The following is a 20,884-nucleotide window of genomic DNA, read 5'->3' as shown; positions in this document are numbered from 1 at the left end:
AGGGCTGGCACTGAGGCATTTGGGATGGGGGGCTGGTACTGGGGGACTCTGAGGGTGGGAGGCTGGCACTGAAGGGGTTGGGTGCAGGGGATTCTGAGGTCAGTGGCTGGTGCTAGAGGGTAGTGAAGGGGTGGGGGATTCTAGGGATTAGGACTGGCACTGGGGGGCGTTGGAGCCAGGGTGTACCCCAGCACTGGCTTCTAGAGCCACCGTGAACAGCTGTCTTCAGCTGTGGCAGTGGCCCACCACATATAATGAATATGCAAATATTCAAATAAACTGTTACCAGTCTGCCAAAAGTTTGTGAATGGGTTTGCCAGTCCGTGGTATAAAAAAGGTTGGGAACCACTGCTTTAGGGCATAAACCAGTCACTGAGGGATGGTGATTAGGACGAAACTTTTTCAATGGCCAGGTTATTCCATAATTGTCCACTGTGAGGTGTCTTGCTCTGTCCTCTGAAGCATTTGGAGTGGATGGGCCACTGGTTTGGTCTGCTGTTTGGTTTCTTATAGTCCAGTTCCATGAAATTGTATGAAAATAAGAGAACGAATGAAGTGATTGAGTTTATTCCATTTTGATTGACAAAGATACCAAATGCAATCAAAAACTTCAATTGCAAGAAGTTCCTTCTTCTTGCCAAACCTCCAGGATAATTTAAGTGCGTTAATATTTCACAGACCCCACTAAGTCAAATGGACAGTGTAGCTTTGCAGTTTGTCTTTTTGAATCTTCCCTGGATTTTTCTTGCATGAAAACCCCATGTAACACATTTAATTAAATTAGTCAGTATTCTCTCTAGCTAGCTATAGTCTTTATTCAGATTATGCTACAGTTCTGTTCTAGTCACCCTAGAGAGTGTCTTCCTCTTTTCAGAGAATGGAAATGAATTGGTTAGGTTCTTGTACACTTGCCAAAGACCCACAAGGGTGAAACTGTGCTCTGCATGTTAACAGTGAACTAGCTATGCTCTATTCTTAAAGGCAAATATGCAGTAGAGATGACCAGAAAATTAAGATATGTGGACTCTCTACTCAGACCCTATGCCACAAGCACTCCCAGCTAGATAGCTGAGACACCACTGATTTCCCGAGAAAACTACAAGGCATTGGTGATCTTCCAGAAAACACCAACCTAGCCACCATGGATGTAGAGGCTCTCTACACCAACATCCCACACATAGATGGAATACAAGTTGTCAAGAACAGTATCCCTGATGATGCCACAGCACAATGGGTGGCTGAGCTCTGTGACTTTATCCTCACATAGAACTATTTCAGATTTGGTGACAATATATACCTCCAAACCAGTGGCACCGCTATGGGCACCCGCATGGCCCCACAATATGCCAACATTTTTATGGCTGACCTGGAACAATGCTTCCTCAGCTCTTGTCCACTAGCGCCCCTTCTCTACTTATGCTACATTGATGACATCTTCATCATCCGGACCCATGGGAAGGAGGCTCTGGAAGAATTCCACCATGATTTCAACAATTTCCACCCCACTATCAACCTCAGCCTGGACCAGTCTACACAAGAGATCCACTTCCTGGACACTGCAGTGCAAATAAGTGATGGTCACATAAACACCACCCTATACCAAAAACCTACTGACTGCTATGCCTACCTTCATGCCTCCAGCTTCCATCCTGGACACACCACTCGATCCATTGTCTACAGCCAAGCACTAAGGTACAACTGCATTTGCTCCAACCCTTCAGACAGAGACAAACACCTACAGGATCTTCACCAAGCATTCTTGAAACTACAATACCCGCCTACAGGCAGTATTCAGCTGCTGCTGAAACTGATCAGTGGCTGATTCCAGGAAGCCTGGGGCAGAGCAACTCTGCCTCGGGCTTCCTGTAGTCAGCCGCTGGTCAGTTTCAGCAGCGGCTGAATCTGGACGCCAGTTCCGACTTACATACAGATTCAACTTAAGAACAGACCTACAGTCCCTATCTTGTACGTAACCCGGGGACTGCCTGTATAAAACTTATTAGATGAACTGAAAAATACTTTTTTGTTTTTTATAGTGCAAATATTTGTAATAAAAATAAGTGTAAAGTGAGAACTGTACACGGGGTGTTCTGTATTGTAACAAATCAATATATTTGAAAAGATAGAAACTATCTACAGTCCCAGCCTGCAGCTTGTGCTCCCACGCCCTCTGTGGACAGGAGCGACTCTGGCCGGGCTGGAGCGGCCGGCAGGCGAGGAGCTGCTCCAGCCCCCAGCCGTGAACCGGGTGACGCTCACCCGTTAACTTTCCACATCCCTGGATGCAATCAGGGGCTTCAGTCAAATGTGAGTCGCGGCCCAGCGGCGGGTGCAGTGTAGCTGTAGCTACGCCCAGTGCACGGGGCAGACGAGGCGGCAAGATAGAGCCTGTCTGCAAGACGCACCAACCGGACCCAGCTTTCTAGGCACGGCCTCAACGTAACCCAGCAACGCGAGGAAGCCGCACGCCCTGGCACTGGGCGGGGCCCGGCCCGGATCTCGGAGGGGGAAGCGACCCCCCCCCCCCCCGGTCGCACGCCGGAAGGAGGGACAGCCCCGGAAGTGCTTGGTAGCGATTGACCTCCACGGACCGGAAGTAGCGTTGCCGGCGCCCCTCACGCGCTGTGCGTTCTTGGCCGTTGCCGCCGGTAACTAACAGACGGTCTTTGTCCCTGCTCCCCACAGCATTGGGACAGCCCGAGAACGCTGCGCCCCGAGGAGCGGGTTGGGGGGGTGAGCGGCCGCAGGGAACGTAAGGAGCCCGGGTGGGGAAGCCACCAGCGGGCAGCAGCGGGGGGGCCTCGGTGAATCGCGTCCGCCCTAGTCTCGGAGGTGAAGTCTTCGCGAGGAGCCGCCTCGCGAGCTTATCCCCAGGGGCCACCCGCCAGGCCGCGCGCGGAACGGAGGAGGCGCGTGCCGCTCGCTCCCCACGTAGCCCGGTGGAGCGGGGGCACGGTGGCGGGGAGACCCTTCCCCCTCCCGCCCTCTCCCCCAGCTGCCTCAGCGAGCGCTGGCCGTGGGTAGGGGAAGACCTTCGCTTAGGCCAGGCTCAAACTCCTTGTTTAATCCAGACTGATGCTTATTCAGTCCCTCCTCGCTCAGAGGAGACGCACTGAAGGGTTGGCTCGTACGTGCCATGCTTAGGCCGTTTTTGTCTTTGCAGGAGTGCTACTGCCACTGTATATAATAGAGTCGCGCTGGGGTCTGAAGTGCTGTCAAAATGTCAGATATTGAAGAGGCTTCTGACACCTTAGCAGACGTGCACCTCGATGATACACATAAACCTTTAACTGAAAACACAGACAGTGATCTCCATTCAAGCCTGAAAGATACCGTGGTCACTATTGGAGCTACTGTACCAACTGGTTTTGAGTTCACAGCAGCAGATGAAGTGAAAGAGAAATTAGGATCACAGTCCAGAATAAGCAAGGACCGAGGAAAAATCTATTTTGAAATTTCAGTAGAGAAACTTTCACAGGTTTGCATATTTTGTTCCTTGGGTAACTTATCTAGGTTAGGAATTTATTGGTATTCCTTTTTTTCCCCCTATTTGTCCTGGGCCTTGTTTTCTCCCTTTGATGTACAAATTTAAATGATCAGTTAGTGATTTTCTGTATATGAATTGAATATTATGAATGCTAAACATTGGGTTCATTTCTAATGTTATCATCATCTTAAATTAATGATAAATAATGCTTTTTATATGTTGAAAGATTTTACTAATTGTATATTCTGCAAATATTTAACTAACAGCTGAAATGCAGCCCCATCTGTATTTGACTATGACTGCTGTTAAACTGGAATTTATACATCTTGAACTATCATTTTAAAAAAGTCATAGAAACCCTATTCTTTCTTTTCACCATTGTGACTAAACATAGAAATAATTTTTACAAATAAAAATAATTATATTCCAGTCTCTTATAAACAATATATTCTAGTATTAAAATCTACCTATATATGTATACACACAAACAAACTTACATAATACTCTACTATATACAAAATATTCTAGTAGTAATTTGTAAGTGCCTCCTCTATCTCTCTGGACCCAAAATGTTCCATAGAATCTCTATGGATAGTAATTCCATGCTCCAATAGTAAGAATATAGCAGTAAGGATTATCGACCACTTTTTCAGGACAGTGATAGTGACTATGAAATGCTGAGGGAGATCAAATTTAAAAACTCAATAATAGTGGGGGATTTCAACTATCCCCATATTGACTGGGTACACGTCATCTCAGGATGGGATGCAACATCCCTGTGGTAGGAAAAAAACCTCAGCAGCTCAACATTATGGCATTTAATTTCAGAAAGGGGAACTACACAAAAATGAGGAAGTTAGGTAAACAGAAAGGTAGAGTGACAAAAGTAAAATCTCCACAAGCTGCATGCAAACTTTTCAAAGACACCATAAAAGACGCCCAACTTAAATGTATACCCAAAATTAAAAAACACAGTAAGAGAACCAAATAAGTGCCACCGTGGCTTAATAACAAGGTAAAAGAAGCAGAGACAGATACAAATATATCTTTTAAACAGTGGAAGTCAAATCCTTGTGAGGAAAATAAAAAGGACCATAAACTTTGTCAAATTAAGTGTAAAAATATAATAAGAAAAGCCAAAAAGAAGTCTGAAGAACAGCTAGCCAAAAACTCAAAAAAAAATAGTAAAATGTTTTTAAGTACATAAGAAGTAGGAAGCCAGCTAAACAACCAGTGGGGCCCTTGGATGATCAAGATGCTAAAGGAGAACTCAAAGACAATAAAGTAATTGCAGAGAAACTAAATGAATTCTTTGCTTCGGTCTTCATGGCTGAGGATGTTAGGGAGATTCCCAAACCTGACCCGTCCTTTGTAGGTGAAAATCTGAGGACTTGACACTTCAATCTGTGACATTAGAGGAGGTTTTGGAACAAATTGATAAACTTAACAGTAACAAGTTACCGAGACCAGATGGCATTCACCCAAGAGTTCTGAAAGAACTCAAATGGGAAATTGCAGAACTATTAACTGTGGTTTGTAACCTATCTTTTAAATCTGGTTTCATACCTAATGAAAGGAAGATAGCTAACGTGACACCAATATTTAAAACGGGCTCTAAAGGTGATCCTGGCAATTACCGACTAGTAAGTCTAACGTCAGTACCGGGCAAATTAGTTGAAACTATAGCAAAGAATACAATTGTCAGACACATGGATGAATATAATTTGTTGGGGGAAAGTCAGCATGGTTTCTGTGAAGGGAAATCATGCCTTACTAATCTGCTAGAGTTCTCTGAGGGGGTCAGCAAACGTGGACAAGGGGGATCCAGTGGCTATAGTATACTTAGATTTCCAGAAAGCCTTTGACGAGGTCCCTCACCAAAGGCTCTTAAGTAAAGTAAGTTGTCATGGGATAAGAGTGAAGGTCCATTTGTGGATTGATAACTGGTTAAAAGACAGGAAACAAAGAGTAGGAATAAATGGTAAGTTTTCAGGGTGGAAAGAGGTAACTAGTGGGGTCCCTCAAGGGTCTGTCCTGGGAGCAATCCTATTCAGCTTATTTATAAATGATCTAGGGAAAGGGGTAAACAGTGAGGTGGCAAAATTTGCAGATGATACCAAACTGCTCAAGATAGGTAAGACTAAAATAGACTGTGAAGAGCTTCAAAAAGATCTCACCAAACTAAGTGATTGGGCAACAAAATGGCAAATGAAATGTAATGTTAATAAATGTAAAGTAATGGGAAAAAATAATCCCAACTATACATACAATATGAGGGGGGCTAATTTGGCTACAACTACTTAAGAGAAAGATCTTGGAGTCATTGTGGATAGTTCTTTGAAAACATCCACTCAGTGTGCAGCAGCAGTGAAAAAAGCAAATAATGTTAGGAGTCATTAAAAAATGGATAGAGAATAAGACAGAAAATATCTTATTGCCTCTATATAAAACCATGGTACACCCACATCTTGAATACTGCATAAAGATGCAGTCACCTTATCTCAAAAAGATATATTGGCATTGGAAAAGGTTCGGAAAAGGTTCAGAAAAAGGCAACAAAAATTATCAGGGGTTTGGAACGGGTCCCAAATGAAGGGAGATTAAAAAGACTTTGACTTTTCAGCTTAGTAAAGAGGAGACTAAGGGGAGATATGATAGAGGTGTATAAAATGACTGGTATGGAAAAACTGAATAAGGAAAAGTTATTTACTTATTCCCACAATAAAAAAACTAGGGGTCACCAAATGAAATTAATAGGCATCAAGTTTAAAGCAAACAAAAGGAAGTTTTTTTCTTCACTCAGCGCACAGTCAACCTGTAGAACACCTTACCAGAGGATGTGGTGAAGGCTAGAACTTTAACAGGTTCAAAAAAGAGCTGGATAGATTGATGGAGATTAGGTCCATCAATGGCTATTAGCCAGGATTGGTAGGAATGGTGTCACTAGCCTGTGTTTCTCTGGAGGTAGGTGACAGAGTGAGGATTACCTGTTGCGATCCTCCCTCTCCGGGGCATCTGGTATGGGTCACTATGGGCAGACAGGATACTGGGCTAGATGGACCTTTGGTCTTACGTTGTAGAGAGAGAGAGAGAATCTGAATACACATTATTTAAAATCTTTACTTACATTTCAAGAACTAAATTCAGATTTTTCTCTGCTGCAACAATGGATTAACTCAGAAGCAAATAATTTGAAACAAGATGAGTTTTTCTCTCTGTTCTACATTAGGTCTTTGTGATTATCATATGTCATATTGAAGAAGAGGTATTTGTACACAGAGGCTGTGTCTACACTGGCAAGTTATTACGGAAAATCAGCCGCTTTTCCGGAAAAACTTGCCAGCTGTCTACACTGGCCGCTTGAATTTCCGGAAGAGCACTGACGATCTAATGTAAAATCATCAGTGCTTTTCTGGAAAAACTATGCTGCTCCCGTTCGGGCAAAAGTCTTTTTCCGGAAACCTGTTCCGGAAAAGGGCCAGTGTAGACAGCACAGTAGTGTTTTCCGCAAAAAAGCCTCGATCGCGAAAATGACGATTGGGGCTTTTTTGCGGAAAAGCGCGTTTAGATTGGCCATGGACGCTTTTCCAGAAAAAATGCTTTTCCAGAAAAGCGTCCTGCCAATCTAGACGCGCTTTTCTGGAAATACTTTTAACGGAAAACCTTTTCCGTTAAAAGCATTTCCGGAAAATCATGCCAGTGTAGACGTAGCCAGACAGTAGTAGCAAAGGCATTACAGAAACTAGACATATTTTTACAAAATAAAGCATCAAATAGTCAGCCTAAAAATGGTTTCAGTGCTGTACCTTAAGTCTAGATGTAATCAGACTAAACTTGAATTACAGACATTTACGTCTGGCTAGTAACATTACCATTCTTTGTAATTTATTTTAGGTTCATCGTTTAAGATCAGTGGATAATTTATTTGTTGTTGTTCAGGAGTTTACAGAATATCAATTTAAAGAAACTAAGGTAAGATATCTGTTGCCAAATCTTCAGATAGATATGACTTTTTTTTAAATAAATGAAAATAAAAAAATAAACATTGGCTTCCTCATAAGGAAATTTCTGAATGAGGATTTTTCTAAACTTAAGAGTAGATTTAGAATTATTTAGTCTTGTGGCTAGGATTGTTTGTGTGCTGTATACTTGTCCAATTCCTCTTAAGTGTTCAAGTGAAAGAATCATTGGACAGTCTAGCACAATTGCATATTTTGCTCAAGCAGAGTCAAGGATGTGTTGCAGGTCAGAGTGCGGTGCATTATCAAAACTGACTCTGGGTAGTTCTTTAAATAATTAAAGTTGCAACATATATCATTGAATATTCTGGTTATACTGTGATCTTTTGTAGGAAGATGCTCTAAAAGATTTGGAGGACCTGGCTAAAAAACTGCCTTGGAGTGACCCTTTGACAGTATGGAAGTTAAATACCAACCTAAAGAAAAGAAAGACAAAATATAAAAAACAAAATCAGAGTAGTGCAAGCAAGGAAAAGCTGAATGATAATGGAAGAAAGGACAGAGCAGATGAAAAAGATGCTGATGAAGAGTTTCTTGACCACGCACAAAATACCCCAGGCTTGAAATCTGTTGAACAGAATACAGAAAAGACAGAGGAAATGATCCTAGCAGGTGACCAATTAGATGGAAAAGATGAATTCCTGAATATAACTGGAAACGAAGACACAGTTGGCGACTGCAAGAAAGGTGAAGAAAAGCAGGTGCTGAAATTCCGTGTTACATGCAATAGAGTTGGTGACAAACATAGTTTTACATCAAATGATGCAGCAAGAGACTTTGGTGGAGCTGTGCAAGATTACTTCCAGTGGAAGGCTGACATGACCAACTTTGATGTGGAGGTACAATGCACCAGTATTTTTCAAAAATATCCACATATATTTATACCCACAGATGAGTTGCTGCTTTACTTCATAGCTTTCATGTATCTTTGCTTAAGCTAATATTTTTTATGACACTATTGCTCCAAGAGAAAAAGTTGTTTCATAGTAGAATGAAAGACAATTTTTCTCTAAGAAATCAAGTTTAACTTAATTTCTCTGACTTTTCACGTTTATGGGGCTTATATGTATTTTGTAATCTCTTTTAATTGACACCATAATGCATCTTCCTTGCCCACAATTTATAAATACCTGCACAGAGAAAATAAATTTCATAGTGTAAGGAGGCTGGCTACTAGCCCTCCTGCCACCAGGGCTTTCTGGTCTAGGAACATGCGTGGTCCTCCTGGACCACGGACGTTGCCAGACCAGAGAGTTCAGCTTTAGAGAGGTTTCACCTGTAATGAATTTGAACACTTACATAGCACTTTTCTGCCAGGATCTCAAAACTCTTCATAAACATTCTTACTACTGGTAAAGAATCCTGTAAAAATAAAGCATAGTGTAAATAAGTACACTATTTAATATTTCTACATAATAAACCTACATTATAGTTCAAACTTTATCCTAGGTCCTCTTGAACATTAACAATAATGAAATAGTGGTGGGCATTGCATTAACTGAAGAGAGTCTTCACAGAAGAAATATTACACATTTTGGACCTACAACTCTTCGATCCACACTTGCTTATGGCATGCTCAGGTCAGTGCAATAAGTTGTGCATAATTTTTCATTCCCATATAATTTTGTTCTAGAAACTAAGCTTCTTGGTTCTTTTCTGAAAAGCCCTTTTACAATCATTATAAATAAACTAAGAGGTCAAACAAGTATCTTGTACATTTTAAAATGATTGATAATCACTATAATTTGTAGCAAAGGGGAAAAACTTATGTTTTGGCCATAGCTTGTGCTCATAACAATTTGCTAATAGCATCTTTCACAATACTTTATCATGTCACTGTATTTAAAGTTAACTAAACATTGTTTCCAAATGGTTACTAACATTTCCTTACTTGGTGGGAATAATATAATTTGAAGAATTTAAGTAGTTCTCCAATTTACCTTGATAGTAGAAACTTTTGCATCTGTTAGGATTTTCTCTTAATAGAGTTTTTTCCATTCTTCAGGCTCTGCAATCCTCAACCAACTGACATAATAATTGATCCAATGAGTGGAACAGGGGCTATACCAATAGAGGTAATCCTTTTTGTCAGGAAAGGGCCTTGAATAATGGCAGCTTAATAGTATGCATGACTGAATCCTGTACATATTTTAAATGAATCAAATAAATGCTGGATAGCTTACTGATATTCAGCTACTGAAGCAGCCAAATGGAGTAGCGATCTTAAATTTAGATTAAATAACTCATTGAATAGTCGATGGGACTTCAGAATAGTCGATTAGCCTATAAGGGCGCCTCTGCCTTTGAACTGTAGCAAGAGTTCAAAAGTGGAAGCCCTGTAGCAGGGCCTATCCACAACATTTTGGCACCTGAGGTGGGGAGCTCAAGTGATGCCCTCATGGCCCCTTTTTTCCTGCGTGCCTGTTATGTCTCTTGTGCCCTCTTTCCTTCAACGCAGCCCTCCACCATCTCTGTGCATCTAGAGCAGAGAAAATACATATGCACCAGCAGCGGACACAACTTTCTACACTCTGGGTCCTAGTGGCGCCCTTCCCACAGTCTGGCACCTGAGGCGGCCACCTCAGTTTGTCTCATGGTAAGACCAGGCCTGTCCTTCAGTGAGCACAGGCCCAACTCCCCTGCTGGCCCCGCACTCCCTGTGGTGCCTGAGCCTTTGAAATGTACAAGACCCCTGCGTCTGACGAAGTGGGTCTTTGCCCACGAAAGCTTATGCTCCTACACTTCAGTTAGTCTATAAGGTGCCACAGGACTCCTCGTCGCTTTTGCAGATTCAGACTAACACGGCTACCCCTCTGATACAAGACCCCTGCAGGAGCTCTTGTACATTTCAAAAGCAGAATCACAATAGAAGTGGCATGAACCAAGACTACTTAAGTCCCCGCACGCACTGTTTCCTGCAGTGCCCTCTACCTCCCCTGCCCCTGGCAGAGAAGGGGCTGGGGGGAAGTGGCTTTTAAGCAGCTCCCCCGAGCCACTGACCCCTGTTCCCCCTCTTGCTGCCTCTCTCTGATAGAGGGACAGGGAGGTGGGGACAACTAGTCGCATTACTACTCCACTATCCAATAAGCTTCTGCAAACAGCTACAAATATATTTTTTCTTTAGTGGCTTTTGCCCTTCCTCATACAAGCTGCAGAAGTAAATAACTAAATCCTAGAGTATTGTCAGGTCATTAAAGATGCATGATATATGAAATAGATATATTGCAAGGATTATTGAATCTGAAAGTGTTATTGCTTTATTCTGTCATTTACAGGTACATAAACTATTTGCCTCATTTTAATTCACCACTTCAGCATACTAGATTTTATCATAATTTCTTCCATTTTCAGGGGGCTACTGAGTGGCCTACCTGTTATCATATTGCAGGTGATAACAACCCACAGGCTATGAAGAGAGCAGCAAATAACATCTGTTCTTTATTAAAGAAAAATCAGAATAAAGAAAGGTAAGAGAAGTGTACATAGATTTTTGGCTCAGCTGTTTACGTAAAGAAATTCCTCTCTCATGGATTTGTTTAATTTTGTTTTTAATATATTTGTGTTTGAGATTTTTTTAAAGCCTTTTTGAAGTAATAAATCATGCCTGATATGAATGCCTTTATTCACAGTGGCACTTCCTGGGGCATGCCGATAGATGCCATTCAGTGGGATATATGCAATCTCCCCTTGAGGACCAGCTCTGTGGATGTTATTGTAACAGACATGCCATTTGGAAAGAGGTGCAAGTCATCATTTTTAAATACAGTTTTTTAGGTTACTATATTTGAGTGAACCACGTGACAGCAATTCTTCTAGAATTTTCAGGGCCTCTTCTACTCTTCTATAATTGTTGTTAGTACTTTTGTAGCCTTCAACAACTTCCAAGTGCTTCACAAATTCTGAAAATTCACTCTAGTTTGAAACATGGTATAAAATGTGTAATTCAAGTGTCATACAGGTTTCTGGGGGGCACTGCTGAAAAGTGAAATCAGGGAAAATTGCTTAAAGACAGCTACTTACAACCCAAGGCTGGGATCCTCCACTATAAGGCATGCCAAACCAGTCAGAGAGCACTTCTGTTTGCCACACTGGTTAGCAAGAAGTCATAGAAACAATCCCCATAGACACTTCAGCTTTCCTGTGCCACCACCAGTACCACTCCTTACACAGATGAGAAATTATGAAAACCCATTTCACCAAAATAGAACAGGTTCTTCCAATCCCAAAGGAACAGCACATTTCCAGGTTAAATATACCTTGTATGTTACCCAAAAGACCATGCCGTGGTAATCCTTTAGAATCTAAAATCAAAAGGTTTATTAACAGAAAAAAAGGGTGAGTAAAATTATTAAAGGAATCAAACACATACACCAATTGCAAAGTTCTTGGTGCAGGCTTGTTGTAGAGATGGAAGAAACTGCTGTCCTAAAATAAGTCTTTAGACTACATTCTCTGTTAGGATTAGGGATAAAATCCCGTTTAACTAACTGGTTAAACTTGAAGTTTAACCAGATAACTAACTAAACAGGTGAGTTGGAATGGCCCACATGGGCAGGGGATGCTCCAACCCACAGCGCCACCCAGTGTGAGTCTGCCAACTCCCAGACTACAGCCCCACTTCTCTCCCTCTCCCACCCCACCAGGAGGCTGGGAGCCAACAGCTGTATGGGCTTGTGGACCCCCAGGTAAAGTTAACCATTATCCAGTAAGCATCACCCACTAAGAGTGATGCTTACCGTGTAACTGGTTACCCATTCATGTACAGGCAGTCCCCGAGTTACGTGGATCCGACTTATGTCGGATCCGCAGTTACGAATGGGGTTTGCTCTGCGTCTCCCTGGTCTGCTGGAGACCAGCAGACCAGGGAGACGGGGAGCAAAGCCTCTGAGGACGCCGGTAGACCAGCAGACCAGGGAGACGGGGAGCAAAGCCGCGGAGCACGCGGGCAGCGGGACAGCCCAGACGCGCCGCGGCTGTCCTGCTGCCGGCGTCTCCAGAGGCTTTGCTCCGCGTCTCCCTGGTCTGCTGAAGACCAGAAGATGTGGAGCAAAGCCGCGGAGGACCCGGGCGGCGGGACCGCAGTGCGTCTCGGTCCGCTGCCCACGTCTCCCTGGTCTGCTGGGGGGGGGGGGGGAGCTAGTACATCCCTCCCCCTCCCCCCCAGCAGACCAGGCTTTTCTCCGGACACCTGTGGTGGAGCAGCTGGGGCGCTGCCGGTTGGTCCCCCAGCGCCGCTCTGGGCGCTACTGGACCAACCCGGCAGCACCCCAGCTGCTCTGCCCCAGGCGTCCCCAAGTCAGCCGCTGCTGAAACTGACCAGCGCTGACTACAGGAAGCCCGAGGCAGAGTTGCTCTGCCCCGGGCTTCCTGGAATCAGCCGCTGATCAGTTTCAGCAGCAGCGAACTTGGGGACGCCTGGGGTTCTTAAGTTGAATCTGTATGTAAGTCGGAACTGGCGTCCAGATTCAGCCTGGTGAAACTGATCAGCGGCTGATTCCAGGAAGCCCGGGGCAGAGCAACTCTGCCTCGGGCTTCCTGTAGTCAGCTGCTGGTCAGTTTCAGCAGCGGCTGAATCTGGACGCCAGTTCTGACTTACATACAGATTCAACTTAAGAACAGACCTACAGTCCCTATCTTGTACGTAACCCGGGGACTGCCTATACCTAGTTAATATGGGTCAGCAGTCCTTTCAGGCTTTAGTTCATTGATTAGCTGGATTGAAGACAAAATGGAGGAGCTTTCAGGGCCCTCTTTATACCCTTGTCCGTGTGGAGGGAATCCTGTTGTTCTTGCTGTGTTAAATTATGTCCAAAGATGGAATTTGTCGTATGAGTAAGTCAACTGTCCATGCAGGACTTGCCTTCTTTAGGCAGTAGCCATTACTTACATGCTGGTCTGAATGTTTATAGAAAAGCTCATCAGATGTGGATTAGCACCACCTGACCTACATTGTTAATGAAGTACTGCTACTCACTTGACTAGCAACCCTTTCACAATGATTGGCCAAGCCTCCTGTTATCTCCCAGAAGCAAGCATTTTAAATACACGTGCACAGCCAATACTCATAACTTCAAGTGCAAAAATGATAATGCATATGAATAGCATTAACAGAAATCAGCAAAGTAGAAGCTTTCAATAGATGCTTTACTCGGCTATCAGCTTCATTTAGCATAGACATTGACTATTCTCTCCCCCCCCCCCCCCACTATTTATTGAAAGACTGAACCTTTAACTCATTCATCTGAAGTGGGTTGTGCACATGACAATTCATGATACCATCTACATGTTTTGTTAGTCTCTAAGGTGCTGCAAGTTTAGTTCATTTTCAGTTAGTCTTCAACTGCTCTACAAACACACATTCACTAAACAAGTCTATATTTTTAATTCTAGGATAGGATCGAAGAAGAAGAACTGGGATCTCTATCCAGCCTGTCTTATGGAGATGAGTCGCATCTGCCGACCTGGGACAGGCAGAGCAGTACTACTTACCCAAGACAGGAAATGTTTTGCCAAGGTATAGAATCACAGATTGTTCTTTGGCGATTCTTTTTTATTTTTATTTATTCTTATAAACACCCACAGTGACAGAGAAAAGTCAATATAAGCTTAAGGCCTAAAACTGTGTTCAAAATTAACTGACATGCAAATTTAAAATGTTCTTTCTAAACTAGATGCTAGATTCTCTTCTGCAGTAAAGTTATCTTAGATTCACGTCCCTTTCTAAGGAATAGATTTCTGCTGTTTCAGTATTAGAAGTGATTAGACCTAAATTACAAAGGTGAACTTAATAAACTAACATGTAAAATTCATGCTTCTGACAGTGTATTGTGTATAGAACTACTGATGTATTATGTCACCCCGGTCAAATCTGAATCATTACTACAAATTTAGAGAAGTTTGCCTTTCACATTTTACTACTTTTTCGCTATTGCGTTTTTCAAATTTCTAGGAATAAAACTCCACACATAACTGAAACATCTTTAGACACACTTAAAAAATATACCCCAACACTTCTCATCTCTCTTAAAAAAAAACCATCCCAATTCCAAAACTAACTGATTCTCTTCATATATTTGTCCTTAATTCCTTCCATTCAAAAAGCCGAGGAAGATTGACTTTAAGGACACTGAAGCTTAATGGGTGAAGTAAATTGCAAAAATATAACATATGACACAGTATTCAGTTTTGAGTAAGTCAGAAAAGCAGTTTAAGTGAAACTACTTATACAGGTGTTTGACCTGTAAATTCCAAAAGTGAAGGATCAGTCTGTGTATTCTCAGTGTAATAAACTTACAAACAAAATGACAATAAGAACATTAAGGTAGCAGAATCAGGCACTTAAAGTAGAAAGTATGAGAATTACACTTTCTCCCTACCTTATTCTTTGAAATGCCAGATAAAGTTTTTTCTTTTTAAATCTCTTAAGACAGAATGAAACTGCCTGGAAAATTTCAGCTTTGAATGATTAAATTTGGCAAAAGGTAGTCTTTGAATAGAGGCTCATAAGTGGAATTAGGCAACCTTATTCATATATTTCGGAACCAGTTCCACGAATACTAATTTTCATTTTTTTCTTGCATTGTAGGCCTTGTCAAAAATGGGACACTTATGGCAAAAGGGTCATACACTGTGGGTGAATATAGGGGGACTTCATGCTGCAGTTTATCTTCTGAAACGTACCTTGGAAAAAGCAGGAGAGAAAAGATCATACTGGTAATCCCCCTGCCAGTGAACATACCAAGCAGCAGCCACTTGCCAATGTGTAATGCCTTAGGACTGCCAATTCCTAAGATCTAGTAGAGAAAGAAATGTGCTTAAAACGTGCACACACATTCTGTTAAGATAATACTGATTCAGTGTCATTTGTCTCCTTACATACTCGGGAACTTTATTTGAAACTAAGTAGAAAAAAAGACGCAGATCCACCAACAAATACCAGTGCTTTCCTGTGCATATGAATTTGTTTTACTTATGGCTGTGGTGTTTTCCACTTAAATGTATATGTGTTTTCATGTTCACAAGAGAATATGCAGGGTAACTTTTCAAAACTATAGAAATTGTAAGACGGTTTTAAACTGCTGACGTATAAGACTACTGAAGACTGTCTTCTCAACTGTCTTTAGTTTGAGGGCTTTTTTTTTTTTTTTTTTTTTTTTTTAATAGGAATAGTGTTTCTTTCTGGAAAGATTTTTTCCTATGGGGAGATATCTCCTTTTTGTTTGTTTAGTTTATAATATTGCCAAAATATAAGAAAACTAACAAAGTAGTACCTTTGTTTTGCTAGAAATTCCATCTTCTCTGCAGTACAGTACTCTGTTACTGCTGCCTCTGTTCTCACCTGCTACCTCAACTAAGTGCTAATTCAGTAAATGTTTACGTAATATTATGCATCACTGCTGTAGGTGAGGTGGAGAAATGTAAAAAGGGCCTTAGGAAAGTGTGTGTGTGTTTAAAAAAAAAAAAGAGAGAATCTACTGTTGCTGTTCCAGTCTTCATATACTACTGCATATTTCTGGGGTAAACAGATTTAGACTAGGATAGGATGGCTGAGATGCATCTGAATTCAACTGACTGACTAGAAGATGCTTTAGGTGTGCCACCACAATTGGCATGTGTCAATAGAATTTAAGCTTTAAAAGTGATCTTGTCCCTACTGTGAATGTATAAATAAATTCTAAAGTCTGTCATCCCTCTTTACCATGGTGAAAATGATAAAGTTACCAGTTTGTTAACCATCATCTTAATGCCATCATTCACTCTTGAAAATGCATAAGGGTAGAACAGTAAATATTAAAGTTCTAGATGTTTTGGATGAGAGTTGGGTTCTTTAGGATTTTTCTGTGTTCATTTATCAATCAGTAGTAGACTTTCATTCAGCCTTTAATACCTACTGAATAAAATTCTTCATACAGGAAATAAAGTATCACCAGTGTTACAATTCTAATAATCCCTCTAATTCTTTTGTTCTTACAAGCACTTTTGTCCCCCATGTGACCATGACAAGGTAACATTCAGTCACAGTTTGTGGATGTTTTGATGTTCCTTTTACTTTGATTTCACCAGAATATAATAAAATTCTAATATAGATTTTGTATTTTGTTTTATTTCCTATTAATTGCAAAATGTATAAGATACATTTTTTTTAAACAGAAGATTCAAACAAAATCAGTAACATGGCAATTATCTCTCCTTTCCTAGACTGAACCATCAAGTGAGGGAGGATATTTTCTTTGAGTCCAAAGTCAGAAAACAGGCATTTTACAATATTTTAAATAGTAATTATAAAAACAGTTGCCATATCAGTGAATCAATTTGTTTTAAGTAAACACTACCTGGAAGTAGAAATGTACTTCTGCATTCAAGTTACATACACTAACGCATAATTTAGACAAGTTTTAAAATATAAAACAATCAGTTAACAGTAAAAGTAGTAAGGTACAATTGTAAAGGTTAATTAAGGCAGAGTATTTTAAAGTAAAACCCAGAATGGCACCAACACTACTCATAGTTGCAGCTTCTTGGCTGTTTTTTCAAGGTTATTAGCCTATTCTTTCATACAAACTACAGAATTCCACAACATTAGATTCAATTTTTAAGTATCTGAAATCATATTCTGTTTCTATGCTATGGCAAATTCTAAATTTTTCATGCACTGTTTTCTCCAGCAGAAAATATTCAAGCCTTTCCTGGTTTCTTTCCAGGAAATAATAATAGCCTTGTTATACAAGGTACACCATACAATCTAACTCTGCTATTGTTACCTTCAGCAATAATCAGTGTAATTAATCCAGTGAGTTATATTGAAGTTGATAGATAATGGCTGCTGTGACATTTTGATCCAGTGTGTACCAATTGTCTAGAAAAAACTTCATGTTTCTTCACTTTTGATAGCAGTTGGGTAGAAGATTGGTAGATAATAAAACAGATGTCTATCACAGAGGTAATTATCATGAAGCAAAGAGTTTTATAATACTAGGTATTAACACACAGAGAGAAGACACTTCCCTTAATGTTTTTGCTACTGTAGCCCATCCTAAAAGTGAAGACATTATAGCCCTGATTTAACACTGCCATCTTTCATGTCTGGAGATAGATGTTTTAGCCACGTAAGCGGGTATGGACTGATAGCTCTACTGTTGCAAAAATTTGTGCACAAGTCAGTTCTTCCACCATGGGTAAAGCTCATTACTCATATAGGAATGTTGAAGCAGTTTGCGTTTAAGTTCAATCTGTTGAACTGTGTTCATTAAAGATGCTTTGCGAAAAATCTGCCATTGTATCTCCTGCTGCAGCTGTTCCTTCAGCTCTGCCTCACTGGGATAGGAACGTTCCTGTGGCAAAGACAGTCCCTAATCAAAATCTCTCAGGAACAATGCACGGTGAAAACCTCTTCTCTATCTTTGTATATGAAAATGCACACTAATTTTAATGGAAATGAATCCATGAAAAAGGTAATGTGAATTCACTCATGTCAACAACAAAAATCAGATGAGACTGACTTAAGGTTGATTGTCAGAAGCCAAACTTTACAAGTCAAAACATTTATGAAAAACAGTATTCCATGCATACATATTTCAATCTGCATGTTAGATTTTTAACAGTAATTTGTCGTCTTAGTTATAGTTTATCCAATCAGAGAACCAAAACAGCCCACAAGGACTTGTTATATAATGAGCCAACCAAGAGCAAGTCTGAATGTTTGCCATGAGCTAGTGCTACAGAAGAAAATTATGTAGAAATTTGAATTTCAAATATATAAACAAAATATTCAGTAATTATGTAACCTGCACAGTGCCCCATGCTTCGGATTTATTTTAATGAACAAAAATCATCTAGAGTGCTGATTTTGCACAAGACCATCTTCACCCTACTTTTAAAAATGTACTGTTACATGCAATGTTGCTTACAAATCAAGACTAGGAGTAGTGGCATTCTGTGCTGTATCAGTATGACCCCCAGAATTCACAGCTCTGCTGCTCATGAGATAGGAGGTTATGGTGGGTTTAAGCCACCTTTGCACCCTCTGGAACCTAAGCTGCAACTAGAACCTGTCCACATTATCGCATTCCCCAGTTTCTCTGTGGGCCTCTAAGCAAGCAAGACCAACAAGGGGGTCCTCAGGAAGCAGCATTACGCAGACTCACAGTGCCTGTGGCAGGGGAATGCTTCCCTAACTAGAAACAGTACTTGTAGGGCTTTGTAACCCAGAATAAAGAGGCCAAATGATTGGGAGGGGTGATGATTCCACCCCAGGAGAAAATCTTACTTGTGGTTTATGATCATGTTAATTGGCTGTTTCTTTAATACTATGCTCATTCAAAGACTATTAAATCAGGTAACTAATGCTATGTTTTAAATTGCTTCTTTCTTTCCCCTCAGATTGTTTTAAGTGCATTCATGATTTTAATGTCTAAATATTCCACATGTACAACTGCGCAAACAGTACAAGATATGCAGATGAAAAGCTAATCTAATTTAGCAAGGATGTAGTCATAAAACATACAAATGTGTACCTACTTTTTTCCGCAGCCTCTGCAGAAGATCTTTGGAAGCATGATGCAGATAAAACTTCTTTGAGATTTTAAAACACTCAGCTCCATTGCTAACTACACACAAATTTGGCTGATCCTCAAAAAGAAAGTCTAACAGCCCCTTAAAAGTAAGAAAATTGAAATAAGCCAGACATGCTAAAACCCACAATCCTTACCTCTTATCCTATCCACATTCAGCACAAGCAATGGTCATTAAAATCTGTCCAAGTTGTTCTACCATTTCCACAGTTTATCCTGATTACGAATGGGCTATGTTATCTTTTTATTTGTAAATCTTACTATGTATTTTAAAAATGCTTATCTGTCGTTTCATCTGTGAGTCTGTTTGATCAAGAACTCTTGTAAATGGTAATAGCTAGGACCACCAAACACGGTATGCAGCTTCTTTTTATCGTATCTTAAAGCAAGATAAGGATTTGAATATGCAAGTACAGTAAACTTCCGATAATCCGACACCTTTAGGACCCAGGGGGTGCTGGATTATCAAATATGCCAGACTATCGGAAGGGGGGGCTATGAGGGGTCTGAGGTGGCATCTCCCTCACCCCACCGCAGACCCCTCATAGCCCCCCCTTCCGATAGTCCAGCTCTGCCATAGGCGTCCCCGATTCAGCCGTTGCTGGTCAGTTTCAGCAGCGGCTAAATCGGGTATGCCTGGGGCAGAGCAGCTGGGGTGCTGCCAGGTTGGTCCTGGCTGCCCGCACTTCCGGGTTCCCGATGGTGCCAGACCATCAGGAATGCCAGAGCATTGGATGCCGGACCAATGGAGTTTTACTGTATAATGGGATGTGCCTGGAATTTGATTGTTTCTCACAAAATGGAAAGGGAGTGGTCTGGCAGGAGGGTCAGTTATACTGCAGAATGACCACAAGAGGGGGGGAGGGGACAGCTATAATCCCATTGGGCCAGCAGGGGGCAGGGGTGAAGAAAGGGACCATTAATATCTATTTCAGATAACTTGTTTGTGTGTCTATTAGTCTGTGTGTGTGTGTCTGTCTGTCCCCCAACTGGGGGACATGCATCCCTCCCCTGGCTGTGCATGCTGGCCGAATGGGAGATGAGCTTCTCATTTGGCCCCAAGCTACTGCAGTACAAGAGGGATGGGGTTCAGAAAAGTCTGCATACTGAACCCCTCATCCCTAGCATCACCCGAGAACAAAGATTTAAATAAAAAAAAATGTTTAAGAGCCCAAGTAATGCAGGGTAAATCTCCTAGTATTTATTATATAGCAATAGGAACCTAGAAGACTTTGGCCAAAACATGCCACTATATTAATAAACACATTGGGTTAAATTCATGTCGCAGTCAAGCCAATGAGAGTTTTGTCATGGACTCCCAATGGGGCTAGGATTTTATCCCTGACTTTTTTGTTCTCCAAGGCATACAGTTTTCTGACTTAGTAAGTGCTTGTGTCACCTCTACAATATGGTGTACACAGAAATGTCATGTCGAAGTGCATTTCGCTAGAACACATTTCTGAGTGAAGAGAATCTGCCAGTATCTTCACTTAATAAATCTTAGAAACATAGGGTACGTCTAGACTACCGGGTTTTGTCGACGGAAGTTTTGTCAACAGTATTGCCGACAAAACTTCTGTCGACAAAGAGCGTCCAGACACATTGAGTTCTGTCGACAAAGCAAGCTGCTTTGTCGACAGAACCCCGTAGTCTGGACGCAACCCTACAGGCAATAACACCTTCTGTCGACAGAAGGTGTTATGCCTCGTAAAATGAGGTATACCAGCGTCGACAAAACTGCTGAGTTCTGTCGACGTTATGTCGACAGAACTCAGCGGTAGTGTAGACGCTGGTATAGTTTTGTCGAC

At 41.4% G+C, this 20,884-nt stretch overlaps 2 protein-coding genes across 9 annotated transcripts in view; one reads left to right on the top strand and one right to left on the bottom strand.

The window, feature by feature from the left end:
• The first annotated feature begins 2,491 nt into the window (after positions 1-2,491).
• On the top strand, positions 2,492-16,593 carry THUMPD3 (THUMP domain 3 tRNA guanosine methyltransferase). 4 transcript variants are annotated; one of them, XM_006132814.5, is made up of 10 exons: positions 2,492-2,648; positions 3,164-3,478; positions 7,382-7,459; positions 7,839-8,345; positions 8,956-9,086; positions 9,512-9,581; positions 10,858-10,973; positions 11,136-11,246; positions 13,897-14,020; positions 15,092-16,593. In XM_006132814.5, exons 2-10 carry the CDS (start codon positions 3,221-3,223, stop codon positions 15,221-15,223), a joined length of 1,527 nt encoding a protein of 508 aa, XP_006132876.3. In that variant the 5' UTR covers positions 2,492-2,648; positions 3,164-3,220; the 3' UTR covers positions 15,224-16,593. The 4 variants fall into 4 exon arrangements, with proteins under 4 accessions (XP_006132876.3, XP_006132879.3, XP_006132877.3 ...); XM_006132817.5 differs by having other exon boundaries at positions 2,540-2,624; XM_006132815.5 differs by having other exon boundaries at positions 2,602-2,733.
• The window catches only part of LOC102445688 (cyclic nucleotide-binding domain-containing protein 2-like), a 44,028-nt gene continuing 39,733 nt past the window's right edge, over positions 16,590-20,884 (bottom strand). For all 5 annotated transcript variants that reach the window (XM_025189534.3, XM_075938724.2, XM_025189531.3 and 2 more), the window contains 2 exons: positions 19,024-19,158; positions 16,590-17,837 (listed from right to left, as the gene is read on the bottom strand). In XM_025189534.3, coding sequence (XP_025045319.2) covers positions 17,664-17,837; positions 19,024-19,158 — 309 coding nt within the window. In that variant the 3' untranslated portion in view covers positions 16,590-17,663. The remainder of the gene's footprint in view (positions 17,838-19,023; positions 19,159-20,884) is intronic.

Source organism: Pelodiscus sinensis, chromosome 11 (genome assembly GCF_052426305.1).
Source record: "Pelodiscus sinensis isolate ZL-2025 chromosome 11, ASM5242630v1, whole genome shotgun sequence".
Classification (NCBI taxonomy): domain Eukaryota; kingdom Metazoa; phylum Chordata; order Testudines; family Trionychidae; genus Pelodiscus; species Pelodiscus sinensis.
The sequence above is the reverse complement of the archived record's forward strand: the minus strand, read 5'-3'. Positions and strand labels throughout refer to the sequence as shown.

Excerpts from the sequence above, each read along its gene's own strand:
- THUMPD3 (XM_006132814.5), top strand. The coding sequence starts at position 3,221 with ATGTCAGATATTGAAGAGGCTTCTGACACCTTAGCAGACGTGCACCTC. Across the intron at positions 7,460-7,838 it reads ATCAATTTAAAGAAACTAAG|GAAGATGCTCTAAAAGATTT; the intron begins GTAAGATATCTG and ends GATCTTTTGTAG. Across the intron at positions 10,974-11,135 it reads AAAAATCAGAATAAAGAAAG|TGGCACTTCCTGGGGCATGC; the intron begins GTAAGAGAAGTG and ends CTTTATTCACAG.